Below are 17,442 nucleotides of genomic sequence, written 5' to 3' on the forward strand. Positions count from 1 at the left end.
CAAGGCGCAGATCCGCAGCGCGAGAAGCTCAAGCAGGAGCTGTTCGCCTTCCACAAGGTGCCAGGCCAGGAGTGGCGCTGGGGGCTAGGACTTGGGGGCGGGGGAGGGGCGGCGGCGCCTCCGGCCCCGCGCTCGCCCCCCACCCTCCGTGGACTCCAGCTGCGGGTCTCCGCCGACTTTACGGCCCGTCTCTCTGTCTCTGGGCCCGACTCCTGTCCTCAATCTGGCCTGTGTCGCCGCCTCCTTCTGCCAAGGCTCCCCCATCCCACTGCCTCCCGGTTCCTCGCTCTTTCTGTCTTTGCATCTCAGAGTCTTTGCCTGTCTCTCTCCAAGTGTCTCTCCCTACTCTGCATGTCTCCACCGGGTCTCTGGCGCACTCACTCTCTTATTCTCTCCTTATGGCGTGTTCTCCGTGAGCCTCTTCCATGCACACCCCCCAGTCCAGCTCTTGGGGCGTTCAGGGTGCGAGGTTGTGTACATTCCGCACCATGGTGGGGCGAGGAGAGAGGAGTGGAGGCAGACGTGGGGGTGGGGATGGGAAATCCCTACCAGGTTCTTTTCTCCTCTCCCCATTGCCAGCCCTGGGTTCTGCCCTGCCTTGCGCTCAGAGTCCAGGGGAGATGCCTGGCCTGTGACCCAACTGCACTTCAAATCTCAGGGCTTCAGTTTTCCTTGCTGTGAAACGACACCTCTTCCACTCTACTGTGGGCTCTGGCACCTTGTGTCTCATGGGCCAGTGACCTGACACTTTGAGCCACAGAGAAGGTGGGGTGGAGGGCTGCTCCTTCCTTTCTTTCCCTGGATGAAGCAGAAAGGGCAGTGGGAAAGGGACTAAAGCCCATGTCTCCTTTTGCACTAATGCGTGGTAGCACAAGACCCCATGGCTGGCTTCTCGTGAACACCTGCTGGGTCAGTGGGTTCTGGTATCAGTTTTATGCCACAAGCCCTCAGTACTCTTGGAGATTAGAATTATTATCCCCCATTTTACAGGTTAGAAGATTGAGGTTCAGAGAGGAGTGATGATTTGCCGAAGATCAGAGAGGGCTGAGGCACTTTGTCCTGGCATCTGTCAATTGGATATTTGGAGGGACTGCTGTGGTTTTGAGCTGGTACCAGATGCCTTCAACCACCATGAGGAGGCTCTTGTCCAGAGAAAGCTTTGGGGTGGTTGGATTTAGAGTGACTGAGGCACTGGGTCCATATCCCAGGGTGAACAGGGGTTCCCTATGAGGTCCGTGGTAGTGGTGGAAATGGGTAGGAGGGTTGCCAGGACCCTCAGACTTGGAGGCAGAGAACTTGCCAGGGACCTGAGAGGGTCTCAGTGGGGAGACTGTTGCTTGAGAGGACCTCTAGATGGTTCTACTTCCTGTGCTTGCGTCGCTATGAGGGTGAGTCCCATAAGGTGAGAGAAGAATAGGAGGTGGGATACACACTGAGCTAAAGTGTCACTTCCTTACCAGTAAGGTGGAGTGTGAACGGGGAGCTGGAATAGATGGGGGGAGGCTTGCCTCCCCTGGCTGGCCCTGGGTTGGCAGAAGGTGAGAACTCTGTCAAGGAGGATGAGGCCTCACTTGGAGTGGGCAGCAGTAGTATGAGGGAGGGAGGTATGCTTGGGGAAGGGTCTGGGTGGCCAAAGGAGATGGCAGATGATCGCTAGCTTGTTGGCCCCAGATCCCAAGTGGAGGGGTGGGTCTGGGGCAAGCATAGAGTTTGGATTCTGACAGTCTTGGGTTCATATCCCAGCCCTGCTCACAAGTTGCTTGTGGGATGTCCACTTTGTCAGTTTAACAGGTATTGAGCCCCTATTGTGTTTGAAGTCTCCTCCTAGGTACTAGGGACATGGTAGTGACTAAAAGGGACAGATAGGTTTGTCTTCTCAGGAGGCTAATGTTTCAGTGGGGGAGGCAGTGAGAAGCCAAAACAAAAAAGTAAAATAGGCAATATTTTGACCAGTGGCCAGGTGATAAAGCAGGGTGATGTTGTGTAGAGTGTGGATAAGGGTGGCTACTATAGCTGGGGTGCTTTAGGGAGGCCTCTCTAAGCTGAGGCCTGAGTGGTGAGAAGGAGCCTGCTGTGAGGAGTGCAGTGGAGAGTGCAGTCCATTCAGAAGGAACAGCAGGTGATAAAGCTCTCCTCTGCCTCCTCTGAATTGGAGAGCACAGAGGCAGTAGAGAGCAGAGTCCAGAGAACAAGGGAGAGTGGGAGGGAGGAGATGAGAGCCAGAGGTGCCAGGAGCCGGATGGTGTGGACTCTGGCTTTGAGTCTGAGTGCAGTGGAAGCCCTGAGAGCATCCTAGCAGAGGAGGGACCAGGTCTGACTTAAGTTTTCACAGGCTCCCTCTGGCTTATGTGGAGAGCAGATTTTCGGGTGCAGAAGTGGGCAGGGTGGCAGCAGGGAAGCCACCAAGTCTGCTGCAGCACTAGTCCAGGCAAGTGCTATTGAGGTTTGATGCAGGGTGGGGGCTGCAGGGTGTGAGAAACTGAGCTGATGGGGTCAAGATAGATTGAGGTTGGGGTATGAGGAAACCAGACACTGGACTGAGGCCCTACCCTGTCTGTGGGGCTCCATGTATCATACACTCAGCAGTTGTCCTGTGTGCTGGACACTACGGCCTAAACCAGGCACTGGCCAAAGCCAGGCCCAGCATGGACTGGCAGTGCTGGTGGGAAAGGGAAGCCACACCCTCTCAGTGGGCAACTTTGTCCTCAGGTGTGCTCACTGCTTCCATTGTCCAGGTGGGAAAACTGAGTGTGCTGTGACCTGCCCAAGGCTAAACAGCAAGGCCATAGCCACACCAGCTGCCCAGAGGGCTCCATCCTGACTTGGATGGGCTGAGGCTGGGAGGGAGGCCAGTTACCTCAGGAAGTCTGTCTCTCTGTTGGGTGGTATGGCCCTCAAGTGGTATCAGGACTGGGCTGGGGGCTACTTTGCAGGCATCCCTAGGGGGCCCTTGAGACTTGTCAGGAATTCCTCAGGCAGGCCGACTGAGGAGGGCACAGGCGAAGAAACTGTATGCAGAACATGATGGTGGGAAGGGGCTGGACTGCCTGGAACTGACCTTTACTGTGTGGCGTCTTTGGAGCTGTTCTGCTAGCATGCCCAGTGTGCAACCCCCTTTATACCACTGATAGAAGGCAGGAATCAAGTTGCCCGATTTCCAGGTAGGGGAACCAAAGTCTGAGAGTGAATGACCTCTTTCAGGAGTTGGGCTGGAAGCCACCTTTCTATGGGCCTCAGTCTCCCTGTTTCTGGGTCTAGGGGAGGGTAGAGTAGCTCCCTGGGGGCATCAAGAGTATCTGTCCAGTTGACCCTTGGTGTTGACCTTTGACCTCTAATTTCCATGTGGGGCCTGTGTTTGGAGTGCTCCATGGTCTTCTAGGTAGGAGCCTGGGCAACATGTCTCTTCACTGAGCCTCAGCCTGTGCCTCCAGTGATGGGGTGATAAGCCCCAACTCATGGGAGGTGGGTCTTGGGTCTCCTCTGGTGCTAGCCTCTCTGGACCATGCATTGCCAGTACCTTTGCACAGTAGAGGTGATGACATTGAGGGGTGTGCGGGCCTCCCACCCACCAAAGTCAAGGGCTGTGGGTCTTATGCCTGCATACTGACTGGAGGTGCAGGGCCCATTTCATAGAATATGGAGCATAGAGAGCTGATGCTGCTGGCTCTGGTTGCCCCGTGACATAAGATGACAGGAGCTTGATTGCCTTGAGCTTACTTCAGGGAGGACTGAGCAGCTGTGCCTGAGTATACCCCCTGCTATCCCAACAACCTCCCCTCCCCACAGACCGTGGAACATGGGTTTCCCAACCAGCCTAGCGCCCTGGCTTTCGACCCGGAACTGCGCATCATGGCCATTGGCACCAGGTCTGGGGCCGTCAAGATGTATCCTTTGCAGCTGGGGCCTGCTGGCAGTTCCTGGGTCCTAGTCCTTGCCTAAGGCCAGCCCACTAGGGAGTGAGGATGGAGGGGCTCTGATAGAGGCTATGGTGAAGACTGAGATCTTGGGCCACAATATGGGGGTTAGCACAGCCTCTGAGTCTATGAGTGTCCTCACAGAAAGGGGGTTCTTTTACTGTGAGCCGGGATGGTATGCCTGCCCTGTGTCTCATTAAGGCAGTTACCTAGGTGACCCTGCCATCAATACAGGAGCTGTGACTAGGGGCCGGGGACTAGGAGGTGGTAAACACAGGGTGGCAGGGACCTGGGGTTGACATGGATGCCTTTCCCTGGTAACCAGGCACACATGTTTGTGAGTGTACACACATGCGGGCTCAGCGCAGGGCTGGGGACAGTACCAGGGTGGGCATGGAGAGCATATCACAGCTCCACCTGGGCCCTGGCAGCCGCACAATCGGGCCGTGTGAGCTGCACAAAGCAAGCATTTTCCCTGCAAGCGGGAGGGAGGGGCAGCTGAACTTCTTGCCTACCATGAGAATCCCACCCACTGTATGATGGGCAGCCCCTCAGGCACGTCTGCTGACAGCTAAGGCTGCTTATCTGGGGGTACTCACCCACCCCTCCGCATGTGTCCCTTTGGGTCTAGTATTTTCCTTAGTGACACAGGTTGACAGGAAATGAATTCGTGCCTGGAAAGGGGAGGGACTGGGGCCCTGACTAGGCTGGGGTGCTTGTCTAGCCTGTGCCTTGGAGCCTCTTAACTTCTCTGCTGGGTGTGGTGGGTGGGCTCCCCCTCCTCCCCAGTAGCCCCTGTGATGCTGGGGCTCCCTATCAGCAGGCCGGTGTCTCCCTGAGACTCCCAGTGCCCATGCCTGGCTGTGGGGGCCCTCAGACTGCCTTCCTGTATTGTGGGCTTTCTGAACGCCAGCTTTCTGTGTCCTCACAAAGAACTTGATTTACAGATGTGAAATTGAGCCTCGGAGAGGTGGTGGGAGCACCCTCCTTCCTTTCCCAGAGCCTCCACAGCCTGGGCTATTGGGATAGGGAAACTGAGGTTGGAAAGGGCCAGCCCTGGTCACCAAAGCCACCCCTCCCCCACAAGGCCTGCCACATCTCCTTGGCGACCCTGTTCCCCGCCTGCTGCTCCTGCCCCCTCTTTTGTCCCCTCCTCTGTGTTCCCTGCCAGATTCCTGCTGGGAATCCCAGCTCAAGCTCCAGGCAACAGGCTCCTTTATTGTCACCAGGGCAACATCAGGCCTCACTGACCACCCCTCTAGCTCACCCTCATGAGGCCCGGCAGGCGTGCTGGTCCACCAGGTCCACTGTCATACTTAAAGTTGCCAGGACTCTAACACTGACACATGCTCCTTGAGCAGGTCACCCAACTTCTCCAAACCTCTGTGTGTTCATCTGTAAAATGGGCAGGCCAGGGTTGCTCTCCCTTTGAAGTGAAGGCCTTTGGCTACGTGCCCTGGAGGGAGGTTGCTTTCCTTGCCCACAGCTGGAGTTTGGCCTGAAGCAATGGGAAGAGGCAGCCTGGACTCTTTCCTCTGTCCTTCAGATCTTCCTGGCCAGAACATGTGGTTCTTTGGCCTCTATTTGTCCTGTTATGACAGGGTTCTTCTAGCCAGATGTGCCAGGCATGGCTCTTAGATGCTCATGTGCACACACACATATGGATACACATGTACACACATAAACATGCATACAGATAAATGTACATCTGTGAACATGAGGCTGAGATGGTATGGGGCCACAGCCATGCATCAGGCCTGGGCTAAGTGTGTCAGGCATATGTTTATTCTTATTTGCACTACATAACAGCCCTGGGAAGTGGGAATCACTGGGCCTTTTATGGAGGCGGATATGAAGGTCACACAAGCAGCACCAGCTTATAGGAGCTGGTAGAGCCTATACCCCTGCAGTGGGCCAGGGGGTGCCTGGGGTTAACATTTGAGGACTCCTGGCTAGAAAGGCCCAGGATGGGGCCCACTGAAATAGTCCTGAGGAAGAAGGAGGCTTGAGGGTATCTCCGTGCCTTGGTTTCCCTGGCAGTACCTGCTTGTTTCTGCCCTTGACAAGCCACCCTCAGCTATGGTGCACCCGGTGTGGAGTTCACAGGTCTGCACCATGATGCAGCCACCGTTGCCCAGATGCACTTCCTGCCCGGCCAGGTGAGCCTCCATCCTCCAGGCGCATCTCCAGGGTTCCCCTGTGCCCTCCCTCCCACGCTTGCCCAGTCTTGCTCTCTCTGTTTACTGCCAGGGCCGCCTCCTGACCCTTTTGGATGACAACAGCTTGCATCTGTGGGAGATCATCCCTCATGATGGCTGCGCCCACCTGGAGGAAACGCTCAGCTTCCAGCTGCCCAGCCGTCCTGGCTTTGACAGTAGCAGGTACTGGAAGCCTCGACTGGGCACTAGCTGCCAGTGCTGGGCCACTTAGCCCCCTATGCAGGGTGTGGCATGCTTAAATTTGTCAGGAGGGCTGGGGTTCAGGTTTGGGGTAAGTTGAGCCAGGCTTGGGTCTCTGGCTGAGCATTTGGACCTTGTGTGACTGATGTGTCTCCTGACATCTGTTATGTGGACTTTTAGAGGTGTTAGTGGGAGATCCCAGCTTAGTCCGAGGTGAGCAGGTAGGTATCTGCAACTAGTTGGAGCCTTTGCCACGTTGTGAGCAGTGGGAACACAGGACAGAGGTGAGCCAGGGTACCCTAGACTCAGCTGATTGTGGCTGCCTAGTGTTGCATTCCTTGGGATGGTGTGAGGTCTTGGGACTTAATGACCAGGCTAGGGTAGGACCACACAGACCTGACATAGGTGAGGGCCCTCCAGCTTCTTGAGTTAGAGTGGAGGTATGGACCTTCAAGGGCAGGTTTAGGGCACGAGAGTCCTGCTGGCTGTGCTATAGCAGATGCTGGCAGGATGCCGCAGAGGGCAGTGGATTGGGAGTTGGGCCCCTGGTAAAAGAGTAAGTGGCTAGAACATGGTGGTACCTCTCCCTTCCTGACCCCTGCTGGCCCCCACCTTGGGAGTGGCTGGAATGGGCCAGGCCCATCTGGCTAGACTCTTAAGAGAGGCTTGTCCTAGGTTGTAGTCACTTCTTAGCCACAGCCAGCTACCCAGAGGGAATAAGTAGTTGGACCTGTGGGCTCAGGAGCATGGTCGCAGGGGACATCAAGCTCAATTGGCATAACATACTATGCAAAAACATTGTTCCACATCCTACTTCAGCAAGTAGTGACTGAGATCTTAAAATCTTGCAAGTGGCCATCTAGATGCAACGATGGGTCTCTCCTCGTCCAGAGCAAAGAAGAATGAAGAAAACCAAAGATGCGTGGAAACAATTAGTCCAAGTGACTGGCACACCATGTGATCCTCAGCCTATACAACTATGAGACCAGAAGAACTAGATGGTTCCCGGCTACTACTGTCAACCACTCGGAAGGGGATCTATGTAAGAGATCCTGGATAGAGTGGGAGAACAATGTGGAATAAAACTCAAAATCATTGGAAAAAAAAGAGGGGGACCAGGTTTGCTGGTCTGATAGAGCCTGGTGGAACCACTGAGACTATGGCCCCACTGAGACTATGGCCCCTAGCTGCCCTTCAGGTCTGGAATTGAACCCATTCCTGTGGTTTCTGGCCAAACAAAAGACAGGCTTTGAGCTGAACATTTACAGTAGGTAGATACATTCCTTGGAGAGATCAATCATGGGCAAATACAAGGGCTGTGTATGCACAGGGAGACAGCTTGGAGGGCAGGCATGCATGAGAGGGAAGGACACAGGGAAGAGGTGGCTATGGGGAGGCAGTGGGAGGAGAGCTATTGCATTGTGGGAGATTACAGTCAATGTCATGAGACAAAGTATATGTGAACTGCTGTATGGAAGATGAATTTGCCCTGTAAACTTTTACCTAAATCACAATAAAATTAAGAAAAAAGAGAGAGGCTTGTCCTGCTCTTGCCCAGGGGCCATGCTGGGGCCTCCCTGAAGTCAGGGATATCCAGAGGGCTGGTGGCAGAGGTTCTGTGCTGTCCTAGAGCTCTTATCCTGGATCAGCGGGTTAACTCTTGTCTGACCCTCCTCGTGGGCAGAAGGAGCTGAGGAGCTGCCTGTCTCCCAGATCTAGGAAACCTATTTTTATTCCTTTCCTTGCAATGTCCTGATGAATAATTGAGCAGGTTAATTATGATGTGTGGAGCTGCTACCTTTAGTTCTTTGTACGCCAACCAACTCCGTAATTAAGTGCCAGCATGCAGAGGGGCCAGCACTGAGCTTACAGTAGCAGCCTAGCCCTTTGGCATTATCCTAGCAGGTGGGCCTTGCACCCTCAACCCTCCCCCCTCCCAACAGCACCCTGCCCAGCATCTCCCGGGTCACTGTGGTCCTGCTGATGGCTAATGGTGACAGGGCAGCCCTGGGGACTGAGGGCGGCAGTGTCTTCTTCTTGGACGTGGACACACTGACACTGCTCGAGGGGCAGACCCTTGGCCCTGACGAGATTCTGCGAAGGTGAGAGGTGATGGTGCCTGACCCCAGTGGCCCTGTGGTTGGGAAGCTGTCCTTCAGCCTCACGGAGTTTCTGTCTGCAGCCTGCCTGATGACTACCGATGTGGGAAGGCTCTGGGCCCTGTGGAATCTCTTCAGGGGCACTTGCAGGACCCCAGCAAGATCCTCATCGGCTACAGCCGGGGCCTGCTGGTCATCTGGAGCCAGGCTGCGCGATGTGTGAATTATGTCTTCCTGGGCAACCAGGTAGGTGGTGGGCTGTGCCTGCCACACCCTGCCCTCCTGCTGCCTGCGCCTTGCTCACATCCTTCTCTCTCCATGATCCATCCCATAGCAGCTGGAGAGTCTGTGCTGGGAGCGCAGTGGTGGCACCATTGTCAGCTCCCACAGTGATGGCAGCTACACCATTTGGCCTGTGGACTCAGGCAACTCCATGGTGTTGCAGCCCACGGCAGCCACCACACCCTACGGTGAGTGCCTGGGGCCTCCTGGAGTAGGAGTGGAGGGTGATGGGCAGTCGGGGGACCTGACATGGCACCCCACAGCATTTGCGCTGCCTGTCCTTGGTGGGGAGCACCCAGGAGGACTTCTGAAAGTTGCAGTGCCAACCTCCCACAGGTGAAACTCCCCCAAGGTACATGGTTGGGGTAATGGCCTTCCTTCCTGGGAGCTGGGAGTACCTGTGAGGTTGAGGACCGTTAGTGCAATGTTCAGCCTAGCTGGGGACACAGCAGGTTGGGAGCATCAGTAAGAGGTGGGCTCAAGTTGGCCTGACATTCTGTCCTGTCTCTAGGCCCCTTCCCCTGCAAAGCCATCAACAAGATTCTGTGGCGAAACTGTGAATCAGGGTAAGTTGAGGGAGTGGGTCTGGGGGTGGGCTCTGGGGTTGGGCCACACATGCACAGGTGGCTTGGGGCTCATGAACCTCTTACTCTGTGCAGGGGCCACTTTATCATCTTCAGTGGTGGCATGCCCCGTGCCAGTTATGGGGACCGCCACTGTGTGAGTGTGCTCCAGGCTGAGACTCTGGTGACCCTGGACTTCACCTCCCGTGTCATTGACTTCTTCACGGTGCACAGCATGCAGCCTGAGGATGGTGTGTGCCTACTCCTCTCCTTGCCTTATGCTCTGTACTGCCTGCAGTCGGCTCACCCCACTTCCTGCCCCACAGAATTCGACAATCCCCAGGCCCTGGCTGTGCTACTTGAAGAGGAGCTGGTAGTACTGGACCTGCAAACACCCGGCTGGCCAGCTGTGCCCGCCCCGTACCTCGCCCCCTTGCACTCATCTGCCATCACCTGCTCAGCTCATGTTGCCAATGTCCCTGCCAAGTTGTGGGCCCACCTTGTGAGCTTGGGCGAGCAGCAGAGCCCCCAGCCTGGCTCTAGCACCTCAGTGTGTGCCCTGGGCACCCTACTGGGTGGGATGGTGGCAGGGAGGGTATCCCAGTGGTGGCACTGCCAGGCCAGGCCTGGAAGTGAGCACGTGGCAAAAGTATGTGGGGAACTGTCATGCTCTATGGGGAGAAAACATTTGTTCCAACCTTGTGCTCACATCTCTGCCTTCCTTTCCCAGAGTTGGCCCATTACTGGGGGCCAGAACCTGGCCCAGGAGCCATCACAGCGTGGGTTACTGCTGACCGGGTAGGCCAGGCCTGCATGCCCCATGGCTGGGCATGGCATGTGTGATATGCATGTGTGTCATCCCCAGTTCACCCTGGGGGAATAAAGCCTCCCTAGACCCTAGTTCAAGGCCCACCCCACCCTGCCTTTTGGCCTGGAACTGAGCTCTGCCAAATCCCATGGCTCCACCTACCTTGCCTGCCTGAGACCGGAAAATCTGGGCTGGCCCACGCTGAGCTTTCCAGGGCAGGTGAGGGAAGGCCTGGCGGGTGTTGACGTGCCCGATGACTCAGGCCCCAGTTTCCTGCCCTGCCCCTGCTGTCTGCCTGTGCTGGGACCCTCTGGCCTCTGGGCTCCAGTGTTCCCTCCCCTGTACAGGAACAGACTGTGTCTTTCATGGCTGCTGGAGTGGGATATCCCAACTAGCCCCATGAATTTCAGGCCTCTTGTCATGCCCTGGTCCCAGGGATCCCCAGCTGCCCAGGGATCCCCAACTTGGGCTACGCAGCTGTGTCTCCAGGTTGTGCCCTAGATTTGTCTACTACTCCTCCACCCACCACCTCTTCCCCACCATTTTCTGCAGCTCTGGCCACAGTTCCACCCTGTGCTCCACCAGCCCCTCCTCCTGGGATGACTGTCCTCTACTTTGTGACTTGCTCACCACTTTGCCCCTAGTGAGGGCATTGTGTCCTGGCACTCACACTTAGTGCTCTGTTCCCTCACACCACTCCCTCTGCCATCTCAGGTTCAGTAAGTGTTGGTGGTTCCTCACCTTCCCACTTGGCTGGCATACAGTAGGTGCTCAGTACCTGCTTGCCTTATGCAGTAGGTGCTTAGTGTGTCTTTGTGTGCAGTAAGACCAGTCAGTCTATATGTATGTGCAGGTGCTTGGTGAGTGCTTATGGGGTGAGTGAATGGAGAGTGAGCCAGCCTTAACATGAATGGCCCTGATACTCCCCTACAGCCACGAGGATGGCACTGTGCGGTTCTGGGATGCCTCGGGCGTGGCTCTGCGACCCCTCTACAAACTGAGCACAGCTGGTCTGTTCCAGACAGACTTCGAGCATGCTGACAACCTAGGCCAGGCTGCTGAGGACGACTGGCCACCCTTCCGCAAGGTTCGCACTTGCCCCACTGCCCAGCAGAGCCACCTTGGCCTACCTTCGTCCTCATTCCTTCTTCCCCCAGGTGGGCTGCTTCGACCCCTACAGCGACGACCCCCGGCTAGGTGTGCAGAAGGTGGCACTCTGCAAGTACACAGCCCAGATGGTGGTGGCTGGCACCGCAGGCCAGGTGGGGCTGAGGGGTCATCTCCAGTGTTGAGGATCTCAGGGAAAGCTTTCTGGAGGAGTAGCCTGGATTGTTGGGTCTGGTGGAATGGTAGAGGAAGTGAGGGCAGACAGGAAATAGGTCCCCCGGCTGGGAGCTTGAGAGCCTGGCTCTGGTTGTGGGGAACCATGGCAGGCTGGCCCAGGGGCAGAAACAGGTATTAGGTGATTCTTACTTGTCTGCATCAAGTTCAGCAGTACACAAGTCTGGGTAGTGGGTCCTGGTCATGGCTGTGTTGTGGCACTCAACACATTGTACACAAGATGCTCAATGTGTGTTTGATGCTAACTGGGAAATAGTAGACCAGGGGAGGGCAGGGCGCAGTGGGTCTTGGTTGCTGCCGTGTTCTTTGGTGCCCAGCAAGGACCCTGGTCTACTGTCGATATTCAATAGATGCTTAGTCAGTAGAGTAGAGGAGGCAATCTTGGGGCAGACCTGGCAGTGGCTGGGCCCTTGCTCTTCCCTGACCTGTCTCCCTGCCTGCCACGGCCCAGGTGCTGGTGCTGGAACTGAATGACATGCCGGCTGAGCAGGCGATCAGTGTGGCCAGTGTGGACCTCCTCCAGGACCGTGAAGGCTTCACATGGAAGGGCCATGACCGGCTGAACCCAAGCACAGGGTTACTGCCTTGGCCTGCCGGCTTCCAGCCCCGCGTGCTGGTGCAGTGCCTGCCACCTGCTGCCGTCACTGCTGTCACACTTCACACTGAGTGGGGCCTTGTAGCTTTTGGCACCAGTCATGGCTTTGGTCTTTTTGACTATCAACGCAAGAGCCCTGTGCTGGCCAGGTGCAGTGATGAGGCCACTGGGTCTGGGGCAAGACTGGGGTCCCAGGGTGGGGCATAAGGTCTGAACTTCTACCCTGCTTCCTGCTCCCATGGGGCCTCAGGTAACCCTTACACCTCTCTGGGCCCCCATCTCCCATCTAAAACCTCTGTCTTCCTATGAAGAATATGAAGTGTTTTAAAGGCAGTGCTAATGGAGTGTTAAGCACCACCAATTGCTGAGTCAGCAAGGAGGTGTCTGAGGGGCTTGTTTCTGTACTGGGGCATGCCCAGTCTCTGAGCTGGCAGGAGCCACACTGGCATCTCCTGACTGACTCCTGCCTGCCCCCAGGTGCACCCTTCACCCTAATGACTCTTTGGCCATGGAGGGCCCACTCTCACGAGTGAAGTCACTCAAGAAGTCACTGCGTCAGTCTTTCCGGCGTATTCGCAAGAGCCGGGTGTCCAGCAAGAAGCGGGCTATGAACGCCAACAGCAAGGTGAGCAGCCTGGTTGGGTGGAGGTCATCCTGTGAGGCTGCTCAGATGGTGTGCCTCCAGCGGGATACTGCTGCCTCCTGGTCGTGCCCTGGCTTGGAATAAGGCTTTTACTCACCTGATACGGTTCATCATCCAGCAGCCTAGGTCCTTAGCCATGAGAAGGGAGACCATGAGGGCAATTAAATTGACTGTGGTGAGTGCTGGGTGCCAGGTAGGTGGCAGGAAATTGGTGCTCAGGCCCTGGTGCCTCATTCTCCACCCAGTTGCAGGAGGCCAACGCGCAGCTGGCAGAGCAGGCCTGCCCTCATGACGTGGAGGTGACACCCGTGCAGCGCCGCATTGAGCCCCGCTCGGCAGATGACTCCCTTTCGGGTGTGGTGCGCTGCCTCTACTTTGCTGACACATTCCTTCGTGATGGTGAGACCAGGGAAGGGGGCAGGTAGGGGCAGAGTTCGTCCCAGGAGGTTAGAAAGTATCCTGAGCCCAGGGGGTGAGGGACTGTAGAATTTCCTATGGTGAGGAATTGGTGAGTGACCCAGGAAGGCCTCCCCAAAACCTGCAAGCAGGGCCACAGCCAGTGCAAAGGCCCTGAAGTGGGCGTGGTATGGGAAGCAGCACAATGCACTAAGAAGGCAGCAGGGGTCTTGCCTGCCAGGGTGAGGACACTGAATGAGCAGCTTGGGAGCCATGGGAGGGTCCTGGCAGAGAAGCATCATGGGTGGGTTTATTGGTTGATCATTTGATTGTAATTTACTTTAATGGATATTTCAAATATGCACAAAAATAGAGGGTTACAGTCACCCCCACTGGTGCCAGCAGCTTACTGCGAATGGTGCCCCTTGCTGCTGCTTTTATCCTGCTGGAGTGTTTTTAGTCAAAGCCCATACACTCTGTCATTCCCCTGTGAACACCTATGTGTCTTCAACAGAGATGTGGCTGGCCTCACAATGCCAGGCCACCCTGTAGAACTGAAGGTGCACTCCTTGGACTGCAGGCATGTCCTTCCACTCAAAAATGTCTTTTTGTGATTGGTGCTTGGCCTTGTGTCCAAGTTAGGCCCACATGGTGCATGTGCATGGTGTGTCTTGGCCTCTTTGAGTCATTTTTTTGTTGAGGAAGTTAGTCTGTTAGTTACCCATGTCTGGGTATGGCTGGTGCAGCCTTGGGTGGTCTCTGACTTGCCCACAGCCCTTACCCAGGGCAGGCTAGGTTCAGGCTGACAGAGGGCTGGCTTCCTGGTGGCCTTGCTGCCAGTCTTGGAGTCTCCTCTGTGGTGCTAGGGATTACTCAGGGACTTTCCCCTCTGGGTTTTGTGTTCTGTTAATGGCAGTTGCTTAGATCCATCTGTGATATATATAGGGCCACCTTTCTTTCTGCATTTATGGGCTCTGATTCTCCCCTAGGACGTATCCTTCTCAGTGAGGCCTCCCAGAGGTTCAGCCACACAGGAGGGCAGGATAGTGCACACATTCATACTTTGGAGTGCTGGGGGAGCACGTGCTGGACCTAAGGGATAAGCCTTTTGCAACATTGTTGGTGACGCTGAAGCTGCTGCTTGTGGCCCCTGACCGGACTCCTGGCTGGTTTTAGCCCACTCAATCAGATGCATTCCTGGTAGCCGGCAATCCAGACTTCCTTCCTTTTCTATGTCTCAAGCCTGGAGGCTTCCTTGTTTAAATAGCCGGCTCCTCCTTGTTACTGTGTGGGAAGTAGACTGCAGAGGGGGTGAGGGTGCAGCAGGGGCTGGGGTGGGGCTATGGATTTGTAGAGGCAGAGACGCTACAGGCAGTCCAGGTAGATCCATGATGGAGAAGAACTGGGATTGTTTCTACTAATGTAGCACCATAAGACTAAGTGATGGGGCATGGACCAGAGGAGTCGAGGGATATACGGGTCTAGGGCTCGAGCAGCTCCATGTGCTGTGCTGGGGTGTGGCGGGGTGGGTGGGTGAGATAGCTTGGAGGAATTTATGGTGCCTGTTGTGTGTCCCTGGGAAGTCTCCTGGCGGTCACTGCAGAAGGGCTAAGTTGAAGCCTTAGACTGGGCATCATTGTGGAGATCATGGTATCCATGCCCCAGGGGTCAAAGCCCCTTGGGGGATAGAGATAGGAGTGAGGCTGTCCTGAGTCTGGGCCTCAAATTAGGAAGGGGAGATGGGGAGAGACCACTTGAGAGGAGTGGGAGTGCCTAGGTGCACAGGGAGGTAGGGTCCTGGCCCCTGCAGCTCCTTATGAGCCCCGCCCCTGCAGCTGTCCACCACGGCCCCACCCTGTGGGCTGGCACCAATTCGGGCTCCGTGTTTGCCTATGCGCTGGAGATGCTGGCAGCGGCAACAACAGGCAGTGAGAAGCGGCCAGAGCAAGCAGTAGAGGCTGTGCTGGGCAAGGAGGTACAGCTGATGCACCGAGCACCAGTGGTGGCCATTGCTGTGCTGGATGGGCGGGGCCGCCCACTGCCTGAGCCCTATGAGGCCTCCCGGGACCTGGCACAGGCGCCTGACATGCAGGGCGGTCATGCTGTGCTCATCGCGTCTGAGGAGCAGTTCAAGGTGGGCTGCCAAGACCTTTGCTGCGCAGACCCACTGGGCCCCTCAGGACTCCTCCCTGCCTATATGCCAGTGAGATTCTCACCTTCCCGGTGAGACTTCTGCCCTACCACCATTCCATCTCATTAACCAGAGACCCTTCCCCCTGCAGAGTTTCCACAAGACCCTCCTACCTCACTGTGTCCCTCCCAAGGCTTCCAGACTTGCTAAGACTCTCTGAAAACACCTCCCAGGGGCTGTGCCTTGTAGGGACTCGTGGTTGGGTGGAGGTATAGGTATATGACTGTTACTCCCTGTGTAGTTGATTTTGTCATAGGAAGAAGGTCCTGAAGTTCCAGGAATCAGTGTTTAGATTGTTAGGTCTGGGGGATGAGAAGGAGGAGTGGGAGGATGCAGTGGCCAGTGTGAGGTACAGTGGCAGAGGGGGCTGTGCAGCAGGTAGAGGGGGTAGTATGACTGTAAGTTGGAAGGTCCTGAGCAGCAGTGCTAGTTTGGGTGGAGCCCTGAGTGAGAGGCTGGCTTTGGTGTGAGGGTTGCTGGCAGTGGCCATGGGGGTGTCTCCTGGCTAGAGGTGGGAGGGAGGTTCTTTCGGGGTGGGATGAGGCTGGGCTCTGCTCACTGGCCACCTGTCACCAGGTGTTCACACTGCCCAAGGTGAGTGCCAAGACCAAATTCAAGCTGACGGCCCATGAAGGATGCCGTGTGCGTAAAGTGGCACTGGCTACGTTTGCCAGCGTGGCCTGTGAGGACTATGCTGAGACCTGCCTGGCCTGCCTCACCAACTTGGGTGATGTCCACGTCTTTTCGGTGCCTGGCCTGCGGCCCCAGGTGCACTATTCCTGCATCCGGAAGGAGGACATCAGTGGTATTGCCTCCTGTGTCTTCACGCGCCATGGCCAGGGTGAGTGTGGGTGGGCTAGGTGGTTTGCACAAGGCATTCCAGTGGGCCCAGCCTGTGTATGTGTGTTAGAGGGGTAGGGCCAGCCAAGGTTCAATAGACATCTGTCTCCTAACTGTACTTCTTACCTTCTCTCCTGCCACACCCAGGTTTCTATCTGATTTCCCCATCAGAGTTTGAACGCTTTTCCCTAAGTGCCAGGAACATCACAGAGCCAGTGTGTTCTCTGGACATTCGCTGGCCACGCAACACTACCCATGTCAGGTGCGTGCATCAGAGGAGCCCCTAGCCTGGGAGGCATGTGGCTATGCCAAGTCTTATTCCCACTTCCTCTTTGTGCATGGAAGGAACGAGCCTCCCTGGTATAACCCTGTCTTGTCCCAGGTTTGGCAATGGCAGGGCAGGGGTCCAGCCCAAAGTGCCTGCCTGTGGCCCCTGTCATGGCCTTGTCTCTGCAGCTATAGGCTCCAAGAGTCGCCTAAGATGAGCCAAGCCAATGGGACTCCAAGCATCATCCTGGCCCCACGGAGCTGTGATGGGAGCCCCTGTACTGCCCAAAGCAAGGGAGCTGGGGGTATGAAGAGAGGAGGGGCAGTCTGGTCTGATGGGGCCTGGGGAGGGGGCATGGTAAGGCAGGAGAGTATTCAGTGTGCCCTGCAATGTGTGCTCTGTCTCTGTGACCCACTGTGGGCTTAGTCTTGGGTATGTGTGGGTATTCCAGGTGTGGTGGGTGCTTCAAAGTCTAAGCAGGGCTTAATCTCATCCCATCCCCCTATCCCCCCCCCCCCAGATACTGTGGAGCCAACTGAGGCCATTCTCTCACCCATGTCTGTGGACTCAGCCACCAGCGCCGATACCACACTGGACACGACGGGGGATGTCACTGTGGAGGATGTGAAGGATTTCTTGGGGTGAGGTGGGGCAGGCAGAGTTTGGGGAAGGTACCTGGACTCTAGGCTTCCCCACCCCCATCTATGTCCTGCTGCACATGGAAAACTGAGAGGGTAGTCCCCAGGACCTGATCCCCACCTGCCTCTCCCTCAGTTCTTCAGAGGAACCCCAGAAGAACCTGAGGAACACAGTGCAAGATGAGGCCCGCACCTGCACCATCCTGATCAAATGAGGCGATTTTGGTGAGGGGGGATTTTGGAGTGAGGGGCCCTACGATCTGCCTCACTGCTCAGCAGCCTCATTCCCTTGGGTTTCAGTGTCTGGGCCCCACAGGCCCTTCCCTTCCTCCTACCACCTGACTTCTGGGCTTGTACCTAAAACTCTGGCAGAACCCTATGGTTGCTACCTTCCCTGGTGTCAGGCTGCCTTCTCTAGGGTATCCTGGGGGAGGACGCAGGGAGGATGCCTCAGAGTGACTGCCA

At 56.2% G+C, this 17,442-nt stretch overlaps 1 protein-coding gene across 1 annotated transcript; it reads left to right on the plus strand.

Moving 5' to 3' along the window:
* The first annotated feature begins 6 nt into the window (after nucleotides 1-6).
* LLGL1 (LLGL scribble cell polarity complex component 1) lies at nucleotides 7-17,192 on the plus strand. The gene is made up of 22 exons (XM_007941493.2): nucleotides 7-57; nucleotides 3,787-3,884; nucleotides 5,992-6,073; nucleotides 6,165-6,295; nucleotides 8,257-8,415; nucleotides 8,496-8,658; nucleotides 8,747-8,882; nucleotides 9,206-9,260; nucleotides 9,354-9,508; nucleotides 9,584-9,807; nucleotides 9,988-10,055; nucleotides 10,999-11,152; nucleotides 11,223-11,327; nucleotides 11,858-12,150; nucleotides 12,479-12,626; nucleotides 12,890-13,043; nucleotides 14,876-15,174; nucleotides 15,808-16,072; nucleotides 16,219-16,333; nucleotides 16,528-16,643; nucleotides 16,860-16,980; nucleotides 17,114-17,192. The coding sequence occupies exons 2-22, from the start codon at nucleotides 3,850-3,852 to the stop codon at nucleotides 17,190-17,192; spliced, it is 3,057 nt and encodes a 1,018-aa protein (XP_007939684.2). The 5' UTR covers nucleotides 7-57; nucleotides 3,787-3,849.
* Nucleotides 17,193-17,442: the final 250 nt, after the last annotated feature.

This window comes from Orycteropus afer, unplaced genomic scaffold (genome assembly GCF_000298275.1).
Source record: "Orycteropus afer afer isolate SDZICR_OR568_19922 unplaced genomic scaffold, OryAfe1.0 scaffold00080, whole genome shotgun sequence".
In the NCBI taxonomy this organism is placed as follows: Eukaryota; Metazoa; Chordata; class Mammalia; order Tubulidentata; family Orycteropodidae; genus Orycteropus; species Orycteropus afer.

Coding starts and splice junctions, on each gene's coding strand:
- LLGL1 (XM_007941493.2), top strand. CDS start 3,850: ATGGCCATTGGCACCAGGTCTGGGGCCGTCAAGAT. Junction 11,153..11,222: donor ACTGGCCACCCTTCCGCAAG/GTTCGCACTTGC, acceptor TTCTTCCCCCAG/GTGGGCTGCTTCGACCCCTA. Junction 12,627..12,889: donor CTATGAACGCCAACAGCAAG/GTGAGCAGCCTG, acceptor TTCTCCACCCAG/TTGCAGGAGGCCAACGCGCA.